Source organism: Rhipicephalus microplus, chromosome 10 (assembly GCF_043290135.1).
Source record: "Rhipicephalus microplus isolate Deutch F79 chromosome 10, USDA_Rmic, whole genome shotgun sequence".
Lineage (NCBI taxonomy): Eukaryota > Metazoa > Arthropoda > Arachnida > Ixodida > Ixodidae > Rhipicephalus > Rhipicephalus microplus.
Genome location: NC_134709.1, coordinates 99,738,608 through 99,758,752, shown reverse-complemented (window position 1 = coordinate 99,758,752; position 20,145 = coordinate 99,738,608). Strand labels below are relative to the sequence as shown.

Below are 20,145 nucleotides of genomic sequence, written 5' to 3'. Positions count from 1 at the left end.
ACATACAGAGTTTGGTGTTCTCTGGTAGAAATTAACAGTCTAAATACATGCATGCATCTCAGAGCAAGGCATGTACAGACAGACAAATGTTTCAGCTACGGTCATTGCAGTGTGTTGATTTACTGTGGCACTTAAATGCTCCTATCTTAGCGGCTTGCCTCTCACTAACCATACGTAACATGCTAATGCAGGAAATGAACTTTTCAAGCTTAAATACCGTGTGTTGCTTCAAGGGTTACTAGTTTACAAAATGTACCTTATTGATTATTCTACTTGACACTGATTATTCAGAGAAACTGCGCATGTCTTGCACCAGACAGCTTATTGACTGCTGATATTTATTGCTCAAAGTATACAGGGTTGCGAACTTTCATAGAGAAGTGTTGCAAAGCTTTTAGAAGCACACACTTGCAGTCTGCTTACTGACTGCTCGTCATTTTCATTACTGCGACTCTTATGTGGTTGCACCCTTTTCAACGACGAGGTGATATCAATTTCAGATTTCCCACAGCAGGCTGTGTGAAATGAGTTACACAGATATGGGCCAAATATATGTACTTTTACAGATGGCAATGACATTAATCCAACAAATGTGTGTGCAAATATAAGCTTGTTGTGACAAATGACACTAGCACTCCTTAGCTCACTATGAAAACAATATGTCTTATAGACTGTATGCAGTAGTGCTACGGCATGCGAAGGGTTGTGTATGCTGACAAAATATTGAGACCTACTTGAATTAAACCTAATTGCATACATATAGCTAATATGCCAGAAGTGTCATTGATGAAGCATACTTTTTGTGTGGGCATGTGTGGAACTATTTGGCAGCTAAAAAGATGAGCTTAAGCAGCCTACGTTTTTTTTTAGTGCAACATGTTTCATGGTGTGCATCAATTTTTTAAGAGCTGTTTTCTCGCAAACTACTACATGGAAGCTTTCTTCATTTCAGATCCGATACAATGTAATTGACACTTGCTTTCAAATATAATATTTACACAAGGTTGATGAACACACTTCCTTCGCCATTGGCTTTCTTATTTTCACTCCACTATAAATTGAATGGTTGCCTACAAGTATACTATTCAGTACGTAGCATGTCTGTACAGACAAAACCTCTGTGACTAACACTACATTGAATAACAGGCAAGGCAGCAGAATGCGACAGTGAAAAATGACTTGCCGAATGTGGTTACTGTATTGAGTGCACAAGCTGTCGAGGCACCTGGCCTGACCTTTAATGTCTTGACGTGCCACTGTTCTGTGCTGCCACTACTTCTTGCTTGAGAGTTTTAATTGAAGTGTAGTACAGTAATTAGTGTCCTTGAAAAAAAGTTTCACAACATTAATAATGTATTGCATCCTCATCTGAATAACATGTTGGTCATATAGGCTCACCAGGCTCTCATGCCTTCATACGTGAATACATTGGACTTTGGGGCAAAATTATTCAAGACACTATGAAAGGGCTCCAGGCTGTAGGTTTCCACGAATGGTGATAGTTGCCGAATGTCCTTCAAGAGTAACAATGTGGTCATGATGCATTTAATTTGTTTGTAGGCTGGAAAATCTGGAAAAAAGGATGTTATGTGCACAGTAGCGCTCAATATGTGCAGCAGCTTATCTGTGGTACTGTTTGGGTATTCGTGCTTACCAGCAGTGGGCCAATGCATGCGATGAAGGCAGCAGAGGTACGAATTTCAATGCCCTTCATGGATGTTCCTGACATGGTTTAGAACGCTGCTCCATGCAGCCACCAGCAGGTCTCCGTTGCCTCCACAAGCACACGCACACCAGTATAAATGGTAGACTATTGCGTCCATTCTGTGATTACAGCACATGTGGCCCTTCCGGAAGCAGCAGCCAGCTTTTTCCTAATGCCTGTAATGATGCAGTGGCACAACACACTCATTACGGCTAAATCTCAAAAGGATGTGCACAGGTGCAAATCAAAAACCTTTGCAGAAAGAAAAATAGCAATAATGATAAGAAGCATGCAAACTGATGTTGAGAGCACTTAATGCCTTGTATATATCTGCACACTGGTTCCTGCATTGATTTGTAATTGCCTTGGTGCAGTAAACTTAGTCAACAAACAAGGTGTTATGCAGCGTACATGTTCAGGAAGCACAGTAGTGCAAGGCCATGGTTTTCAAGAGTGTAGAACGACTTTTTCGCACCTTTTCTACCATGCCATACATCATAGTAGTGATCGATCCCTGGGCACTGCAGCCGCATGTATTTTTTTATGCCTGAGTGGCAGTCTGCGGTGAGTGACATCACTGTGATTCTATTGTCTGAGAGAAATTTTAGACCTCTTATAAGGCCTTTCTTCTCCATTGTGGCACTCGCCTTCATTTGTTCACTCTGTAAGCAGGAATGAATGGAGAGCACATCTACTTTTGATATACAGCTCTGGAAAAACTATGGTAATTAACAGTTCAAGAATTATAATGAAAGGTCATATTAATACTTCGATTAGTCACAAAATTGCTCAGGTTGCAGGCCAAAATTATACACACCATATTTTTGGTGCCTGAGGTAGATTATGCTTTTATGATCAAGCAACAGTGAATATACCTGAAATATCTCTTGCTTTATTTACCTCATTCACTTGCACTTGCTCCGTGTGGATGATTTTTTTTTATCTGGGCACAGGAAAGAGTACATCAGGTATTTGGCACTGTGACTGAGAAAATCGCACCGTCCATCACCACAAAGCTGTAAGTTGGTCTCGTGCAGCTGTGTCAGAAGTGTGTTTTGGTGCTACTCCCACACCTGCAAGAAGTTTACACTGATAAGTGTACTCCTCAACATGGTCAAAATTCATTTCGTGTGACAACGCACGAAAACATAAACCAGGCAGGGCATATTTGCACAATTTTTACACTGAAACCAGAAGCATGTTTGCTATTCTTCTTCAATTATATACAGCAAAATGGTGATTAACATAGCAAGATATCCCATGCTTCGTGCTCCTACATGTGCCATTGAAGAAAAAAGTTGTCAGATCTGAAAAGGGTAATCAGTGTTGTCCTGTGATATCTGTTTTGAACTGCACAACATTGCAAAAGCCTCGAATGTAAATAAGATACGTTCACAAGCTGATTGTACAAATGGCACTATGTGGAGGAAAAAAAATCCCTAAAAGGCAAACCAAGAAGAAAAAAAACTAGCAAGAAGAACAAGGTCATAGTACCTAACTCCACGCATGATCAGTTATAACAACGTCTATCAAATACATTCAAATTTACATGTATTCGCTAGAAAACTAGCCACCCCATAATAATTCAAGGTCACAAATAGAACTGTTATGTGAAATGCTATTGCGACATAATAATCTAGACACAAATATATTTCTAATTATTCTCCGTACTAATCTGATGGAAATGCACATGATTAAGTCAGGTTCAAAAAGTTCAGATGAGAAGGAAGGCACTCAGCCTGGTATGTATTTTTAAGCATAAGTCGGCAAAAGATGTGGAGCACAATGACACTCACTCATGAAAATCAATTTGTCCTTATTAGGGCTCACTCAGTCTCAGACTTGCCAAAGTTTTCCTCAGCAGGACTTACTTGAACCGGACTCACTGGAACTCAAACTCGCCAGAACACTTGATCTGAGTCTGAATGAGACTAACTGAGTTGACTTATGAGTGAGTTTGGCAATTTATGATTGTAGCTGAACGCAAAGCACTTTTTGGCTGGCATTCCATCTATGCTTCACTTCTTCATTATTAGTTTGTCGCTTGCAAGTGGCATGTACATTTTGGTTTTCAATAAATGTGCCTAAAAGAAAGCTAATGCCTGACTTTGTCTGATCGTTAATGCATAACTTTACCGGGCTGATTCACGGCTCTGAATAACACAATCAAATTTTCTGAGTTTCAATGAATTCCCCACTGATGTGCTTTCACTGCACCCTGAAATTGATATCATAATAGCATGCACCTTCATTACTGTATATGAGCAAAAAACTAATGGGAAGGACAAGATATTAAGTGAATTTAACATATAGGGGAGAGTCTGAAATATAGGAGCACTTTTTACAGTGATATATTAGTTTTGTAGAAGTTGAATGTGGAACAATGTTTGATTATAATGCAAGACTGAACAAGCCAAAAACCTTCCGGGATGCAGCACTTTCTATGGATCCTGGTTGAGCTATAAAAAAGATTGCTTGTGATGACTAAAATTTGTCCGGCTAAAAAAAAAAAATTGCGCGGTTGTAATCTGAAAGCATTACAAGTGAGATAGCAGAAACTTCAAAATGTAAAAAAGGCGCCTTGCAGTTACATGAAGCTTCATTCATGTAAGATGTCTGCCATTGCATTCATGCGTTCGGTGTGGTAGCACCATTTTTTGAGTCGTTGTCTAACACCTACGAAGTAACCGGAGGAAGGATAAATCTTTGTGCCATTCCTCCTGACTCTCCCATATATAGCTTGTACAAAAGCAGCTCATTAATGTTTGAATACTTTGAGCGACCTGAGTGCATTTACCATGGTGACAGCAGGCAGAAGATATGCTCTCTGGTAATTGAAGAAAGCCTGGTCACTCATCACTTGCATGCCCATCTATCGCATCATCCTTAGTGTAGTAGTCGAACTTGAACCAAAATAAAGCAGCGCTGTTGAAAGGATGATGTTGCCTTTTGGCTTTCTTCCCACTAGTGGCTGGCTAGACCGTGTGTGCAGGTGTCCTTGAGGGCACTCTAATTTTGCTAACTGAGTGCCGATGCAAGAGAGGCTCACAGTGACTGAATTTGATGCACATGTGTGGCACCGGTTGAGAAGTGTCACCAGGCAAGACTGGTGCACCAGGAAGTACTCTAGATGGTTGCCTTGTGTGTGATGTTCTACACTTCTGGAAACAAAAGAAATATTCGCTGCCAGGTCTAACATACACAGCTTAAAATGTAAACCACTCCAGCATTTCACTATTGGTCTCGCACTCATAACACAAAGTGCCGCTACTAATTCTTTGCTACCTGTATAGTGCGAATGCATCATCCTGACCAAGACTTTTGTTTATAAGTGCTATAGGCATCCTTGAAAACTCATTTCAATCGGGTCAAGTCATAAAAATCACTGCCCAATATTAAGCTGTTAAATTCATGGCATTTGAGCTCTTTTTTTATGAGGAAGAAAGTAATGGTGGCAAGGGCTGTTGCACTATTAGTTGCAATCGATGCCAACTGTCTTTAAGATCTGGTTTCTGTGTTTTAAAATGTGAAATGTACTTACTCATCAAAAATTGTGTCATCACAAGTTCTCTGGTTCGTATATCACATCGTGCATGGCTGGCTTGCATTTCACTGGTGATGGGTCTCGTGAGACTAAAAAGGTGGGCTCATATATTGAGGTCTCTCCCTGCCGTGTTGCTCTTTGATCTTTTTGAGCATTGCAAGGCCTCTTCACTGGTGTTGATGTCATGGGGTTTTTCCTCTTACACATCTGTTTTCCCCTCGTCTTTGCTGGTGTTGATGTAGTAACTTTTTTCCTCTTACGCATCTGTGTTCCTGTTCCTTTTGAGTTCTTCACAGTCCAATTAACTTGGACCCCTGCATTTAAAGTCACGTTCTAAGACACTGGTATCAACCGGTCATTTTTTAAAATTACATTTGCTGTGATCAAAGTGAACCTGCCCTATAATTAAGCATCTAGTGTTGGCATAATTGAAGCTGCAAGGTTGTTCTAACCTTGAACAGGTATAGCACATTACGGGGAAGAATAAATGGCCGAGCAGACCAACACAAGAGGACAGAGCGCTAACTTCCAACTGAGCTTTATTGTCAAACTGCATCAAATATGTAGACCGGCGCAAGCATACAAAACCACCCTAACGCAACGACAAGATAACACACAACATCGCACCGTCACATATCACAGATTCATAGGCTGATGAGCTTGCTGGACCAAACTATTGTCACCAAAATATGTCGTTACGTAGACGACTTTTTAATTTTCATTGACTGCAGCGACACTGCCTGCCAGCACCTAACCGACGGTATTGTAATGACTTTTAAAGAATGTTTTAAACCGCTTTTATTGACTCATGAGTTGCCAGTTGACAATAGCTTACGCTTTTTAGATTTGAATTTAATTCTTTCACCTGACCATGTGTGCTGGCTATTTGAACCTAAAAATGGAAAACCCCTTTTACCCTATGACTCTTCCCATTCCAAGTTAGTTAAGCGCAGCATCACAAATCTTTCTCTCATCAATCCTCTTAGGAAATCGTGTCATCATGTCATGCAGCGCAGCTTTGCAGCTCAAGCTGAAAAGCTTTTGAGTGCTGGGTACCCAGCTATCCTACTGGCATCTATAGCTGAAAAGCTATTAAAACAGATAAAGAAAGGCTGCAACTCCGAGGCTCAGCTGGAATCTAACGACCGAAAAAGACCCGTAGTTTTACCCTACGTGCATGACATTTCCCACCGGCTAAAAAAGATAGGGGAGAAATGCAGCGTCAAAGTGGTGTTTTCAGCGCCGGATAAGTTACAGCGGCTTTGCAAAGCAGTCAACCCTCTCAAATCACGTACCACTGGTTGTGCAACTAAGCACAAAACTCGGTTCGTGCCGTGTGTAGCAGGGGTTGTTTACGCGATTCCATTCTCATGTGGTATGTGGTATTTCGGCCAAACGGGGCGATGCCTTAATGAAAGGCTAAAAGAGCACCATTATAATGTTCACAAAGCAATCCAGGGCCACATTCGAATTCACTGCCGTGATTGTGGATGTACCCTCATGTTTGATCAATGTGAAGTGGTAAAAAAAGCACCCGTCACAATTAACTCGAGAAATTATAGAAGCGCATTGTATAGCAAGAGCTGGCAGCACGTGTATTAGCACCCCTTCTTTGGTTTTATCTGAACATGAAGTGGCCTTCCTTAATTAGGGTAACCGCCTATGAATCTGTGATATGTGACAGTTCAAGTACGACAAATCAACTCGCCCAATCTTCAACACTCGTGTTTTAACCAAACTTCATTTTTTTTTCTTTATCTTGCTTTATGTCGACATATATGTAACACAGAAAGGATGAAACCACATCTATGATCCTCCCATTACACATTTTGGCAGCATGCTTGCTTGATTTCAAATATAACTAGACATCTATGTAGAAAGCAGCACCTGATTGCCTGGATTAATCAAATTAATAAAACAGTTTATGAATTCCTGAGATAGCTGCATTTTTTTCACCCCGAAAGAAAAAAAATTTGAAGTTCAAAATTATGTATGAGGAAAGAGTAATTAATGAAAATATGAACTGAATATTTCAGCTTGAATCATGATGTACGGAATGTGCAGACTCGCTTGCACGCACACTCACCAATGCTCGTGCCATTCAGACAAACTTGCAACACTTTTGTTATTGTCAGTCCTCGACGAACGATCAGTCTGAGTTTCTGCATAAACAGCCACCCAGAAATAACGAAGAAATTGCGAAGCCTCCCGTCATGTGCGCCCGAATTGTAAGGGAACTCTGTCACCACTGTTAAGTGCGAGTACCATAAGCTGTTTGTGTTTGTTACGTACCTTCGCGTCATTGTTGGTACCGGTATCGATTGCAGATTGTGTGGTTCCAGATTCCGTAAATTCAGTCTGAAAATAACAGAACTCCTTGTCATGTAGCCCTCATACATGGATGTCATATAAATACGCACTCTTGCAGCTTCCTTTATCAAGAGGAGCAAATGTCGAACGCACCGTATCGTCGTCCAGCAAAAGTTGCGAGTCGTCGGACACACGCAACACGGGCCGGGTGTCAAGTTGATTTTCGGACTTGGGAAATATTGATGGGACAACACAGGGGCAATTGCAAGCATCTACCAAGTTCCGGTTGGTCTCGTAATCTTCATCACAAAAGTGCAGCGAGCACACAAGGACAGTCTTTGACTGTTTAGCACGCTGGTGCAAGGGTATGACACTCAGCCACTTCGAGCGTAAGGGTTCTTTCTGCAGTATCCAGTGAAAAGACAGATTGGTTCACCTGTTGCGGTACTAGTGGCGTGCACCATTGGGGCATCCGGCAACATCGCACGTATGCAGCATTCTGTCGAACTTTCTGTCGGCGCTACTTTCACGAGCGTGAAAACACACGGCAGTGCGCGATCACGAAACTACCACTGAGAGGCGACCGCATCGTAGGCGTTATCTGACTGCATGAGCGACACAGGGCGCCGGACGAAGCGCAGTTCGGCGAATACAGAACTGTTGAACCACGCGCGCCGTTCACCATGGCAATGCCAGAGAGGTTATTCTTTCCATGAATCAGGCAGAAACGAACAAACAGCATTTTATTACATCTCTTGATGCTCGGAAGGTTCTTTATTTAATGCAGCTAGTTTGATTACTGGTGATTAATTGTAGGCGGTTCGTCTCACGTCATCAGGATAGTGTTGAAAATGTCCGACCGTAGCGTTGGTGTTCACGTGCATTTACCCTAATTTCTCGGTAAGTACGCCACTGCTGTTGATAATATAGTTGTTTTAGACGTCATACATTGAACTTTCACTGTGACATAAATTGCTATTTGGCTTTAGTGCTCCTTTAAGTTTACGTCCCAAAGAAAGCAAGTGCTTTGTCCTTGAAATGGAAACACTTGGCAATAATTGGTTTTTGCTTTTCAGGGCTATATTATTCTAAATGGTGAACAGGCTCGAATTGAAGACTCATGGCGGTCATCTGCAACTCTTCCAAGCAGAATTTAAGTATTTTTTGTTCGGACATTGCCGTTCTTCACCCGACTCCTCTTCTAAACCAAAAAATAGAAGATTCGAGCGTCACTTCCTATTTTTTACATCCTCACATCTTGTGGCGATAGCACTCAGTTGATCTGACAAGCACACAGTTTCGCCATTCTTGTCTTCCTTTTCTGTGTTATACGAAGAGCTGCTTTCAAGGTCGCCACTCTAGCATAAGTATTTGAACAGTGTTCTCATAAGTTTCTTGTTTTTCTCTTACACTTTTCAGCTCCTTTAGTAAGGAACCTTGTGTTTCCTCAAGCTTCCGGATAGTTTCGAGAGCCACAGCAAAACCTCAGCCTCGCTTTTTAACATGGGACCTGGGTTGGACTCGACATCGCCAGCAAGCAGGAGCCAAAGGTTACACAAGCAAGAACAAAAGCCAGCTGAAAAGGCAGCCGTTCGTTTTAATATGTCTTCAAGAGCCCGTGGCACGACACTGCGAGAAGACAACAGTTGTTACTCTTAACATAAGCCGCATTGTTTAAGTAACTAACCTGAAACATCAAGCAGCATGATAGCACCTTGTCTCGTGCGGTGTCGTGCCCAAAGTGCAGGATTTCTGGGAGCTTCTTATACTGTGCTCCAGCCGCCTCGAACTCGGCTGTCATAAATTCGGGTTTCCAGACGTACGGGCAGGTTCCATTCAGAACTGGCGTATGATGTGTCGAATTCGGCGTAGCCAGTGCCAAGCACGTTGGCAGACGGTGACCCAGATTGATGAGCCATGACCAGATAGTCCAAGTGATAGCAGCCTGAAACATCAAGCAGCATGAAGGAATATCGTCTCGATCGATGCCGTGCTCATGTACCCATGTGCTTGGTACTCATGTCTAACGCATTACCCAGTCCAAGTTATATGTTGAGCTTTACAATCTTTCAATGACTTCACATCAGTTCTCCTCACCCTCATTTTCTTTTCCCACCCTCATGCGATGCTGTACTTGATATGTGGGGTTTAACGTGCCAAAACCGCCATATGATTACGAGACACCGTAGTGGAAAGCTCCGGAAATTTCGACCACCTGGGGTTATTTAACGTGCACCCAAATTTGAGCACACGAGACTACAGCATTTTTGCCTCCACCGAAAATGCAGCCACCGCAGTCGGGATTTTATCTTGCGACCTGCAGGTCAGCAGCCGAGTACCGTAACCACAAGAGCACCACTGCGGGGCTGTGATGCTGTGCTACAAAATGCTCAGATATACATGCACCATTTCATATATAGCTTTGTCTGCAAAGCGCCATACACCAGTGTTACATACATTAACTTTAACGCATCTTATTCATTTTTTCCCATCATCACACCTTTCTTCATTACACAAACATCCCCTTACAATCACCTTGCATACCTAACTATACGTGGCTATGGTGTACATGGCTTTGCATTCATGGCACAATGCTACGACATTAGGTGACAGCAGATGAAGATGGCATACGACGATGGCCCGGGTCACAATACTGCTTTGCACTCAAAGATTGACAACGTTGTCTTTCCGAGTTAGACTGAACAGCAATTATCACTCAAACGAGCCATCAACGGCACTGCTGACAGTAAAAGAAACTATTATTTTACTTCACAACAGTGCAGAAAAAGGCTGCACTGGTAATGTCTCTGAAAGGCTGCCGCTATGAAAAAATGTTGAACATAGCCGGCAGAACAAATTTCAAAGCAGGGGCACAGAGGAAAGTGACAGGTGTTGGCACACACAACTGTCACGCGCAAGTTTGATTCAAATACTTTCAAAACACTAAGTACCACCAGCCCTTGGCAAAATAACAATAAAGAAAGCGTACTAGCAACAACTGAAATTCAATGGTTCATACTACAGAACATGCACATTATGTTATTGGTGGACTGATGGGAAAAGGAGGAAAATGATCAAAAGCCATATCCAGGCAGGAGATGGCGGAAACATCTTTGGTGGACAAGTCGAGACCTGCCAGACGCATCCAAAAACAGCGGAAGCAGAAGAGCACACAGAACTTTAGAGAAGCAATAACATAATTCTTTATTTGCTCTGCCTATGGCACGAACATTTATTTCTTGTTGGGGTTTGAAGCAGAATTAGCCTGTAGAATGACTAGAGCATCCTTCACTGCATGGTAGATCACATTTTTAATCTGTAGCTTGTCCTCGTGGTTTGTGTGGGTATCAGACAACCGCCGGAATTCGTTGGTCAACCTGAAGCAGTGAGCAATGTTTTCGGGGGATACGAAGTCTTCCGCCACTTTTATACAGCTGTGCAAGTTTTGCACCTGGTGTGGGGCCCCTGCTGGTATAAAAACTGCATCTCCAAGACACTGGGCAATAGCGTAGCCCTCCACGTCATATTCGAGGAGAAGGCGTTCACGGAGCTCGTGATCTAGGTACCAGCTCTGGTCATGGATGGGATCATTATGGGGCTCCAGCTTCTCACCACGCTCCAGTGCCACCTTATTGAGTAGATCTCTGATCTTGTCAGCATCACAGGCATTGTAGATGTGCCAAAGAGCCCCTGGTTTGGCATTTTTTTGTCTCACCCTTTTTTGTGTTAGCACATCACATCCTCCTTCATCAATTGCCTTCAGTGCAGCATTGATGTGTTCTTCATCCTTCCCATCCTTGGGAATTCCAACATAAACCATAACGTTAACAGCATCACTGACATCCAGATGTAGGTTAGTGGTGCCTTTACTTGGGTAAAGTGCAGAGCCATAGGCACTGTACATCTTTGGCCCAAGGTCCGGCCTGACAAAACACTCCGGCAGCCGCCCAGCCAAGTTGAAAACTCCATCCCGGTGAGTGTACTCTGGCAGTGGCAGGGCATTCATAAGATCATTGAACCTGCTGGGCAGCATGTCACTGAAGTCATCACCAGGTGGCCAATCCTTCAGTTTCAGTAGCATATATTGTCCATCTTCATCTTTCATGCGCCTGGTAAAGTTCTCAAAACCTTCCCAAAAGTTCCGCATTGGCTGGTTTGAAAGGATACAGCCATTTCGACAATTCACTAGGTCATTTCGTTTTTGACCAAAGTCTTCGCAGAAACAGTCAGGGTGCCACAGTGGCATATTCATGTTCTTGCAAACACCAGTGACCAGCACAGGCTGGCCTCGATTCCATTGCTCCTGGAATATTGACAAGTTGTGCTTGTTGCGTGGTTCGTGGAGTACAAGCAAAGTCCCATTGCAGAGCCATGAATGGGGAACCTTGGGGTAGAGCAATGAGGTCTCAGCTAAGCTGCAGACACGCACAGGCAAGACTTCACGGCCTTTTTGTGGGCTGGGGAAGCGTCGACAAAAACGTGCCAGCTGCTGTTCATCTTTCTTGCCCATCATTTGCTCCACTGCCATTGTCACTACTTCATCCACCGGTCTCTTCTTAGCAATGCAACCAGTAGGGCGGGCGAGCAGTTCACATAGTTTGGAAATGTCATCACCCTTCTCGTCATTACCACCTTTATATGGCTGCTGCTGATCCCTTTTGTACTTAGTTTTAGAGCAGGTCAGTGCCACATTTGCCAACAATGACAGGGGAGAATTTTCACTCTCTGACATGTACGTGCAACCAACTCTATCAGAAGACGCAGTGGCGCCGCCATTCACAGGTTGAATTTCACGATTGACAGCATGTCCCATTTCACCATTGGCTGCAATGCACTCCTTGTCAGGGTCGAAAGACTTGCTGACGGCTTTCATGAGTTCCTTGCGCTGCTGATTATAGGAGCAGAACTCCCTGTAACTATCACTGTTGCGCAAGTCATAGCCACGGTAGCTCGGGATGTCCCAGTAATGGCGTATACGGTCTAGGTCTTGTTTGACTTCCAACAGAGCCCTGCCAACTATTACCTGCGTCATCATCAATTTATTCTGTTTGTGCGGCTGTCGCTTGGCACACAAGAGCCACAGAAACTCATCCTTGTCCGTCGAAAGCATGTCCTCAGCTTTCACTGTACCACACTTCTTTGCCTTGTAACAATCTATACACACTACAAAGCCACACTTGTCACAAATCCAGTGAATGTTGAAGATAGTTGTTTCACAGACATCGCACAGTTCACGCACACCTTGCACAACGCGCTTCCACAACATGGTCTTATCTCGGCCCATGTGTAGAGACTGCGCTTCCTGTTCTTGCTCTACGAGACCAAAAAATTGGTCGCGCATGTGGAACAATATGGTTTTTGCAGTGTTAACATCCAAGTCTTTGGGTGCACGACCTAATGTGGGCAGCCACAGCTTTAAATCTTCTTGTGAAGCATCACTTAGTACCGAGAAGCCATCACTTACCACAGTGCCACTCTTGTTAAAGCGTAGCTTTCTGAATGCGTAGAAGCGGCAGATAATGTTCGGAGTTTCCTTTTTTTCCTGGCTTGGTGTCATGTTACACTCTCTACACTTAGGCAGCTTTGGAGCAACTTTATAACAAGATGCATCCTGGAGAAATGACTCACCAGACTTCTTCAGTTGGTCAATCGTTCGCTTTTCTGCGGATCGTGCTTGCTCTTTCCGAGGCATTGTAGCCAATTCATCAGTTGTATTGAGCTCAATTCCCTTGGGCCTCTTGCTTTCTCTTCCAAAAATATTCTCTTGTTTTTCTTCCTTTTTAGATGTTTCTTCAAGAGCTGCATCACTGTTTCTCTCGTTCCCACGTGGCAACTTGCTACCAGATTTGTCCCTGTTAACTCGTTGCTTTCTGGTACTCCTTGTCTTGCGACTCCCTGCTCGTTTTTCCTCCTTTATGAAGCCGTCTGCTTCTGAGCCGTGCGCATTAATGGTCGTCTCAATCGGTACTTGTTGCTGCTTGGAAGGTGAAACAGAAGCACTGCTGCCGTCCAAGTGTGCCTCTCCATCACGAGGCTTACTGATTTCAGAGTGCCGTTGCAACCAAACCTTTTTCTGTTTTGTGTGGATGCTGCTGTTGCTCATTGTGATGCAAGTACTAGGCGCCGAACTTTGAGTAACTCGTGTGTCAGAATCGTACTCGTGCACAATGGATGACCCACCGATGACATTTCCTGGCTTGCTATACTCTCCAGATGCTAGAAAAGGGGCGACGGGAGGTCTCACTTTTGTTCTGCACATGTTATAGAATGCTTGATAGTTGTCCTGACTGGCAGCGGACTGGTGTTGTAAGTAAGCAGGTATCACTTGTTGCTGATGTGGTGTTACAGCAGCAAACGGGCGAAAAGTATCTTGCTCACAAAAAGAAGTTCTTTCTCTTAGCTGCACAGACCTTGTCACAGCTAATGAGCCCAAAAGAGAAGCAGCTTCTGCATCCATGCCACATGCTGTTGAAGTAACCACTGGTGGCGGAACTGAGCAGTGAAAAGGCGATGGACTCTCTCCAAGGCATAGCAAATTCGCTGGCTCAGGATCAAGTGCAACTTTGCATTTGCCTAAAGATAGGGCACCTTGCTGAAAGTTCAATGATTGTGGCAATGGCGGCGTCAGTCTAGGAGGGCTCGAAATGTCAGGCGACCGATGCATGGATGGCGATCGTGATGGACGGATAGGACGTCCGTGCATGGTAACAAAAGGCACCTTGCGCTACTGATGCTGACCGGGCTGGTAGACTGTTCCGGCTTAAACAGCGAAGCGGCACCCGGCTCCTCTCGGCGTGGTCGGTGCATCTATCTCGGCGCCAATTTTTGGCGCCAACTTGCTGTGGTAGCACTATAGAGTAACATAGTAAACTCTATGTTAGCACAGTTAAGGTACAGTGTTACCTATAGCGGCGGCGCTGCAGTCGAATGTACTAAAAGAGCTGCACGCAGGAACTGCTATGCGCTTCGGCTCCTCCAGCGCACTTTTTGACGCAGATTTCTTCGTACCTGCCAACCATTCTTGTCTAACACATGATGTCATAACCCTTTAAGTATCACACGCCAATCTACTAAAATTAAGTTTCATAAAAGTCCTTGTTAGAGATCGAAATTCATTTAGAAAGGGCATGTCATGTTCCAATTTCTTCCGTCTTAATTCTTTCCTCGTTGGTAGTGGGACTAGAAATGGTCTCATTCTGAGGTAGTGGGACTAGAAATGCACCCCGTAAAAATAGCGGCTGTTTTAAGGGGCATTGCATAGATATTGTTAAGGGCACGGTGACGTGTCAGGGAAATGCGCGTGAACTTAATATATATATATATATATATATATATATATATATATATATATATATATATATATATATATATATATATATATATATATATATATATATATATATATATATATATATATATATATATATATATATATATATATATATATATATATATATATATATATGTGTGTGTGTGTGTGTGTGTGTGTGTGTGTGTGTGTGTGTGTGTTTGTGTGTGTGTGTGCGTGTGTGTGTTTAAGATAACCCATTTCGCGTAGAGTTCATGACTGGAGGTACACGCCTCAAGCTTGGCTCCCTGGCTCGCTCTCCTGGTATTATAAGCATTTCGAGGTTTCATAAAAGAATTAAAGAAGGTTTTATTTCGGGGAGCGTACATTTACTCACGAACTGCGAAAGAACACAAAACACATTTGAAACTCACAAAATTAGCGCTCCCCTCTTGCCCCTTCCCTTTTCCAGTATCTCAGTTTTTACGTGCTACGATATTATTAGTTATGAATTACCAACACGCCCAACTACATACCCTTGTAAGCAAAGTAAGAGTGAAAGCGCGTGGTTGAGACAATTTAGACCTTTTCAGCAAAGGCGGTATTTATTATCTTCCACAAAACTGGCATAATAAAAGTGAGTCGTCCCCGATATAAATGTTGTCACAACGTTACTTATACTCAGGTTTCTCATGAAACAATTGAGCGCATGGGACTCATATGAGGAACAGTGCTGTGGATTTCGCAGAGATTGCCGACAAAACGAGCGTATGATTTAATTGTAGTTTTAGCACTTCTTTTATCTGAAGTTCACCAGCAGCCACCTATTATGTAGCGCAGCACAAAGCGCCGTTTGAGTGAGAAGCAAGGCAGATCCGTGCAAATTCCAATTGTACATGTTTTTTATGTGGGCCGGCAGGTTCTTGAAGCAGTGAATGCCTCGACGCAATTTCGACGTGTCTGCATATTCACTCATGCACCATGGCTCATACCAGGTGTGCATACACTGATAAAGAACCAGAAATGCATTAAACACGTGAAAAACGAGCAAATACACGCTTTCGCAGGCTATGGCGCGGGCGCTCCCAATGCAGACGCTTCTGAGAACTTTAGTACTATGTGACTACAGCGCCGCTACTGCTCTCACCCGCCGTAAAAAATCAGCCAAGATGAGGTGCAGCCGCCTCGTTTGTTCTACTGTTTCCTTCTTGTAGCCAATAATACAAGCCCTAGCACGCTCTTTTTTCTTTATACTGCGCTTCTGCATGTAGTCCACAAACGCAAACTTTTGTGTATTGTGTAGGATAATACAAAATATTTGAAAAAGTGCAAACATATTGTTGAAAATTATTTGTAATATAATATAAAGCTTCATCTGTGTGTTTTTTGTTTTTAGTTTTTAGTACCATTTCACCTTTTTCTGTACCTCGGTAAGCAATGATGGCGTCGATCAATAAAGTTCAAGTTGAAGTTTGGAAGCACGGAGGAAGGAAAGATTTTCCTTCCTTAATCCTAGGGAGCGAGCATGAGTGCGTGTTTGTTGGGTGATCTGTATTCATCGAGCAGCGAGAAACGAAGACAGTGGTGCGTCGTGAAATATTTTGTTTCCCGCACATGCAATGACCGGGAAGTTCTGTGCGAGTGATATCAGCAAAAGTGGGACTTCAATAGCCAAAGCCGCCTTGAAAGTGACACCGGCAACCTGCCAGCCTTCAGCAACACCAGCTGCTTGGAAGAAAAAATGCGATTGGAAAATGTACGTAAAACCAGTGACCCTTTTCCTAAATTTCGTTGCATACGCGGACGGTGTTCCGGCTGCCTTGTGTTGATACGATAACACTGATGATCGCGTACTGTAACACCACTCCCGTCGGCGTCTACGGAGGAAGTCGTTCCTTGCGCTTCCCTACTGAAACGTTCCGTGTGAAATCTTACGGAAAAAATATGGACTCCGTATACTGTCGGCGAACTATAAGTGGCGTGCAAGTCGACTCAATGTGGCTGTCCCGAGGAGGATAGACGCACCGGATTGCCCGGAGTGGCCCCAGTAAACACGTGTACTTTAGCGTGGTGCGGCACGTTTTGCACGATGTGCGACAGCAGTGCAGTTCTTTTTGCGAGGCCACTTACGTTAGGTAATGTCATGAGCCACAGGGGAGTGGGAGACAGCAGAATTAGATTTCTAATTGAATGTGTAGCGGTGAACGCTCGCCACCTTACATGCTGTGGACGGAAAAGCTGCGACACGTTGTCCGTTACGATACAAGGCCTGTGTGTCCAGACATCGCAGGTGAAATAAAAGCCGCACAAACCTGACTTCGTCTATGGACTCGACGGCTCTATCAAGGTACAGGCATGAACATAAGTATGCTGACCACGAGATCGCGTTGCCGAAGGCATCGACGTGCTATTTAGCGACCGAACGCCTGCTGCGGTGCGTATGCGTGTCCCGTCGTATCAGTTGGCCTTTCATGTCGCTGTTTCCAACGAGGTATTAGCCAAAACACCGGGGTGTCGCTGTCATTGCTCCATCGAATTCGCGCTTTTTTTTTTTTTTTGAACGTAGAGGTTGTGACGGTGCCGATTCCAGCGCCGGGATCGCGTAGTGGTTTATGCCGGTTGATTCATATCTAAGCGCAACCAGCCTCGCAAAAACTGATGAAGCCAAGCACACAAAATTAAATTTTCTCAGCTGAGCTTGCCTTTGTCGCGTTAGGCCAAGTTGAACTTCAATGAGCCTAGTTAAGTGAGTGTAAGTGTAACCGAATCTAATCCAGCCTAGTTGAGCACGGTATCACCTGATAAATTCCGGTGTCAGTAAGGTCAAGCCCAGTCCACGTTGCTGTTTTTATGTTAAGTGTAGTAAAACTTCGATGCGCCCAGTTGGGTTGAGAAAAAAAAGTACACGTACAGCCAAATCCAATTATGCATAATCAATCATGCTATCATTTCAGTTAGCCGAGAAAAATTAGACCACATAAGACAAACCTAATATCAGCCAATTAAGAGGAAATGCTACTCGAGACACTTTTTCTTTAATATTCGCCCTTGAGCAATGAAACTTGAGCTGTTTATGGAACTTTTTATGCCGATTTGAAATATATAATTAGTTTTCTTGCAAGTTACACACTTTTAGCTCTGCAGCATGACAAAGTGAAAACCTTAAGCCTTTTGCCCTGCCTCTTTTCATCCCTAAAATTCTGTAACTTTTTACCATTCATAACTCATAATGCTTCAGATAAAGTGTAGAGTGCGAATAACTATTTAGGAAGCAGATACAAAATAAGTAATACGCGTGGAAAGTAATATACGTAAAAAGTCCATATTTCACCTACCCTAGTATAGGTGTACATACAATTTTTTATACAAAAATATTGAAATTCAAGCTACAGGTTTTCCCGCTCAATTTAGTCCAAGCGCCAGGCAAATTAATCTAGGTGCCACTCAAATTAATCCAGGTGCCATTCATTTTAATCGAAGTGCCACTGAAATTAATCCAACCGCCAGCCGATTTAATCCGGACGCCAGCGAATTTAATTCTGATGACATTGTGACTTCAAAACGACCCAGAATTTTTGGGAATGCCTGAAGTGAATAGCTTTGGAGTGCATTTAACAGGGAAAAACCATGAATGAGTCACTGGTGACACAATGTGACTCGCGCGACTTTATCACGTCTATCACCCGCTTCAGCACTATTCACACCTTCGACATGCATATCACAGGAAATGCCGTCCACACAGTAATAACTTGATACTTATTAACCAGGCCAATGATCTCACCACGAGTGACTTAGGTGACGTCCTCACGCATATCCCCCACGCACGCACTGTCTTAACCTTCCGTCATGCATATCAAGTGAAACGTCTTTGAAAGGGCAGGAGCCTGGATACCTAAAGCTCGGCCAAGCCACCGGATCACCAGTGACCCAGGGGACGTCATCACAAATATCACCCGTGCATGTAATTTACTCGCCTGCCGACATGCATGCCAAACGAAACGTCTTTAAGAGAGCAATGACGTGGTACCTATGACTCGACCAACCGACTTGATCACTTGTGATTTAGGTGACGTCATCATGCCTTTCACCCACGCACACAATGTCTAACCTGCCATCATATATACCAAACGAAACGTCTTTGAGAGGCTAATAAATTGAACGCTGTCAATCAGCCTAGTGACGTGATCACTAGTGACTCGTGTGACGTCATCGCGCCTGACACCCATGGACGCAGTGTCTAACCTGAGTTCATATATATCAAACAAAACGTGTTTGAAAGGGTAATAACTTGAGCGCTGGCACTAGGCCTAGTGACTTGATCACTAGTGACTGGTGTGACGTCATCATGCCTATCACACACACACACACGCAGTGTCCAAACCTGTCTTCATACATATCAAACGAAACATCTTTGAGAGAGTAATAACTTGAACTCTGTCACTAGGCCCAGTGACATCATCACTAGTGACTTGCATGACGTCATCTCACCTAAAAATCATGCAAGCACTCCATAATGTGCCTTCATGCATATCAAACGAAACGTCTTTGAGAGAGTAATAACTTGAGTGCTGTCATTAGGCCTAGTGACGTCATCGCTAGTCACTCGCATGACGTCATTACGCCTATCACACACGCACGCGGTGTCCTAACCTGTCTTCATGCATATCAAACGAAACGTCTTTGAGAGTGAAATAACTCGAACGCTGTCACTAGGTTTAGTGATGTCATCACTAGTGACTCGCGTGACGTCATCACGCCTATTACACACGCACGCGTTGTCCTAACCTGTCCTCATGCATATCAAACGAAACCTCTTTGAGAGAGTAATAACTTGAACGCTGTTATTAGGCCTAGTGACGTCATCACTAGTGACTAGCGTGACGTCATCTCGCCTAGGACTCACGCAAGCACTCTCTAATGTGCCTTCACGCATATCAAACAAAACGTCTTTGAAAGGTTAATAAATTGAACGATGTCACTAGGCCTAGTGACGTCATCACAAGTGACTCACGTGACATCGATACGCCTATCACACACGCACGTGCTGTCCTAACCTGTCTTCATGCATATCAAATGAAACGTCTTTGAGAGAGTAATAACTTGAACGCTCTCCCTAGGCCTCGTGTCTTCATCACTAGTGACTCACGTGACGTCATCACACCTATCACACACGCACGCGGTGTCCTAACCTGTCTTCATGCATATCAAACAAAACGTCTTTGAAAGGTTAATAAATTGAACGATGTCACTAGGCCTAGTGACGTCATCACAAGTGACTCACGTGACGTCGATACGCCT

General features: G+C 43.6%; 1 protein-coding gene and 1 pseudogene across 1 annotated transcript; both read right to left on the bottom strand.

Annotated features, from left to right (window-relative positions):
• Nucleotides 1-1,394: 1,394 nt before the first annotated feature.
• Nucleotides 1,395-4,904, bottom strand: LOC142774342 (uncharacterized; annotated as a pseudogene).
• Nucleotides 4,905-10,738: 5,834 nt separating this feature from the next.
• On the bottom strand, nt 10,739-14,369 carry LOC119181576 (lysine-specific demethylase 3-like). The gene has a single exon (XM_075875937.1). The coding sequence runs from the start codon at nt 14,260-14,262 to the stop codon at nt 10,792-10,794; it is 3,471 nt and encodes a 1,156-aa protein (XP_075732052.1). The 5' UTR covers nt 14,263-14,369; the 3' UTR covers nt 10,739-10,791.
• Between the last annotated feature and the right edge of the window lie 5,776 nt (nt 14,370-20,145).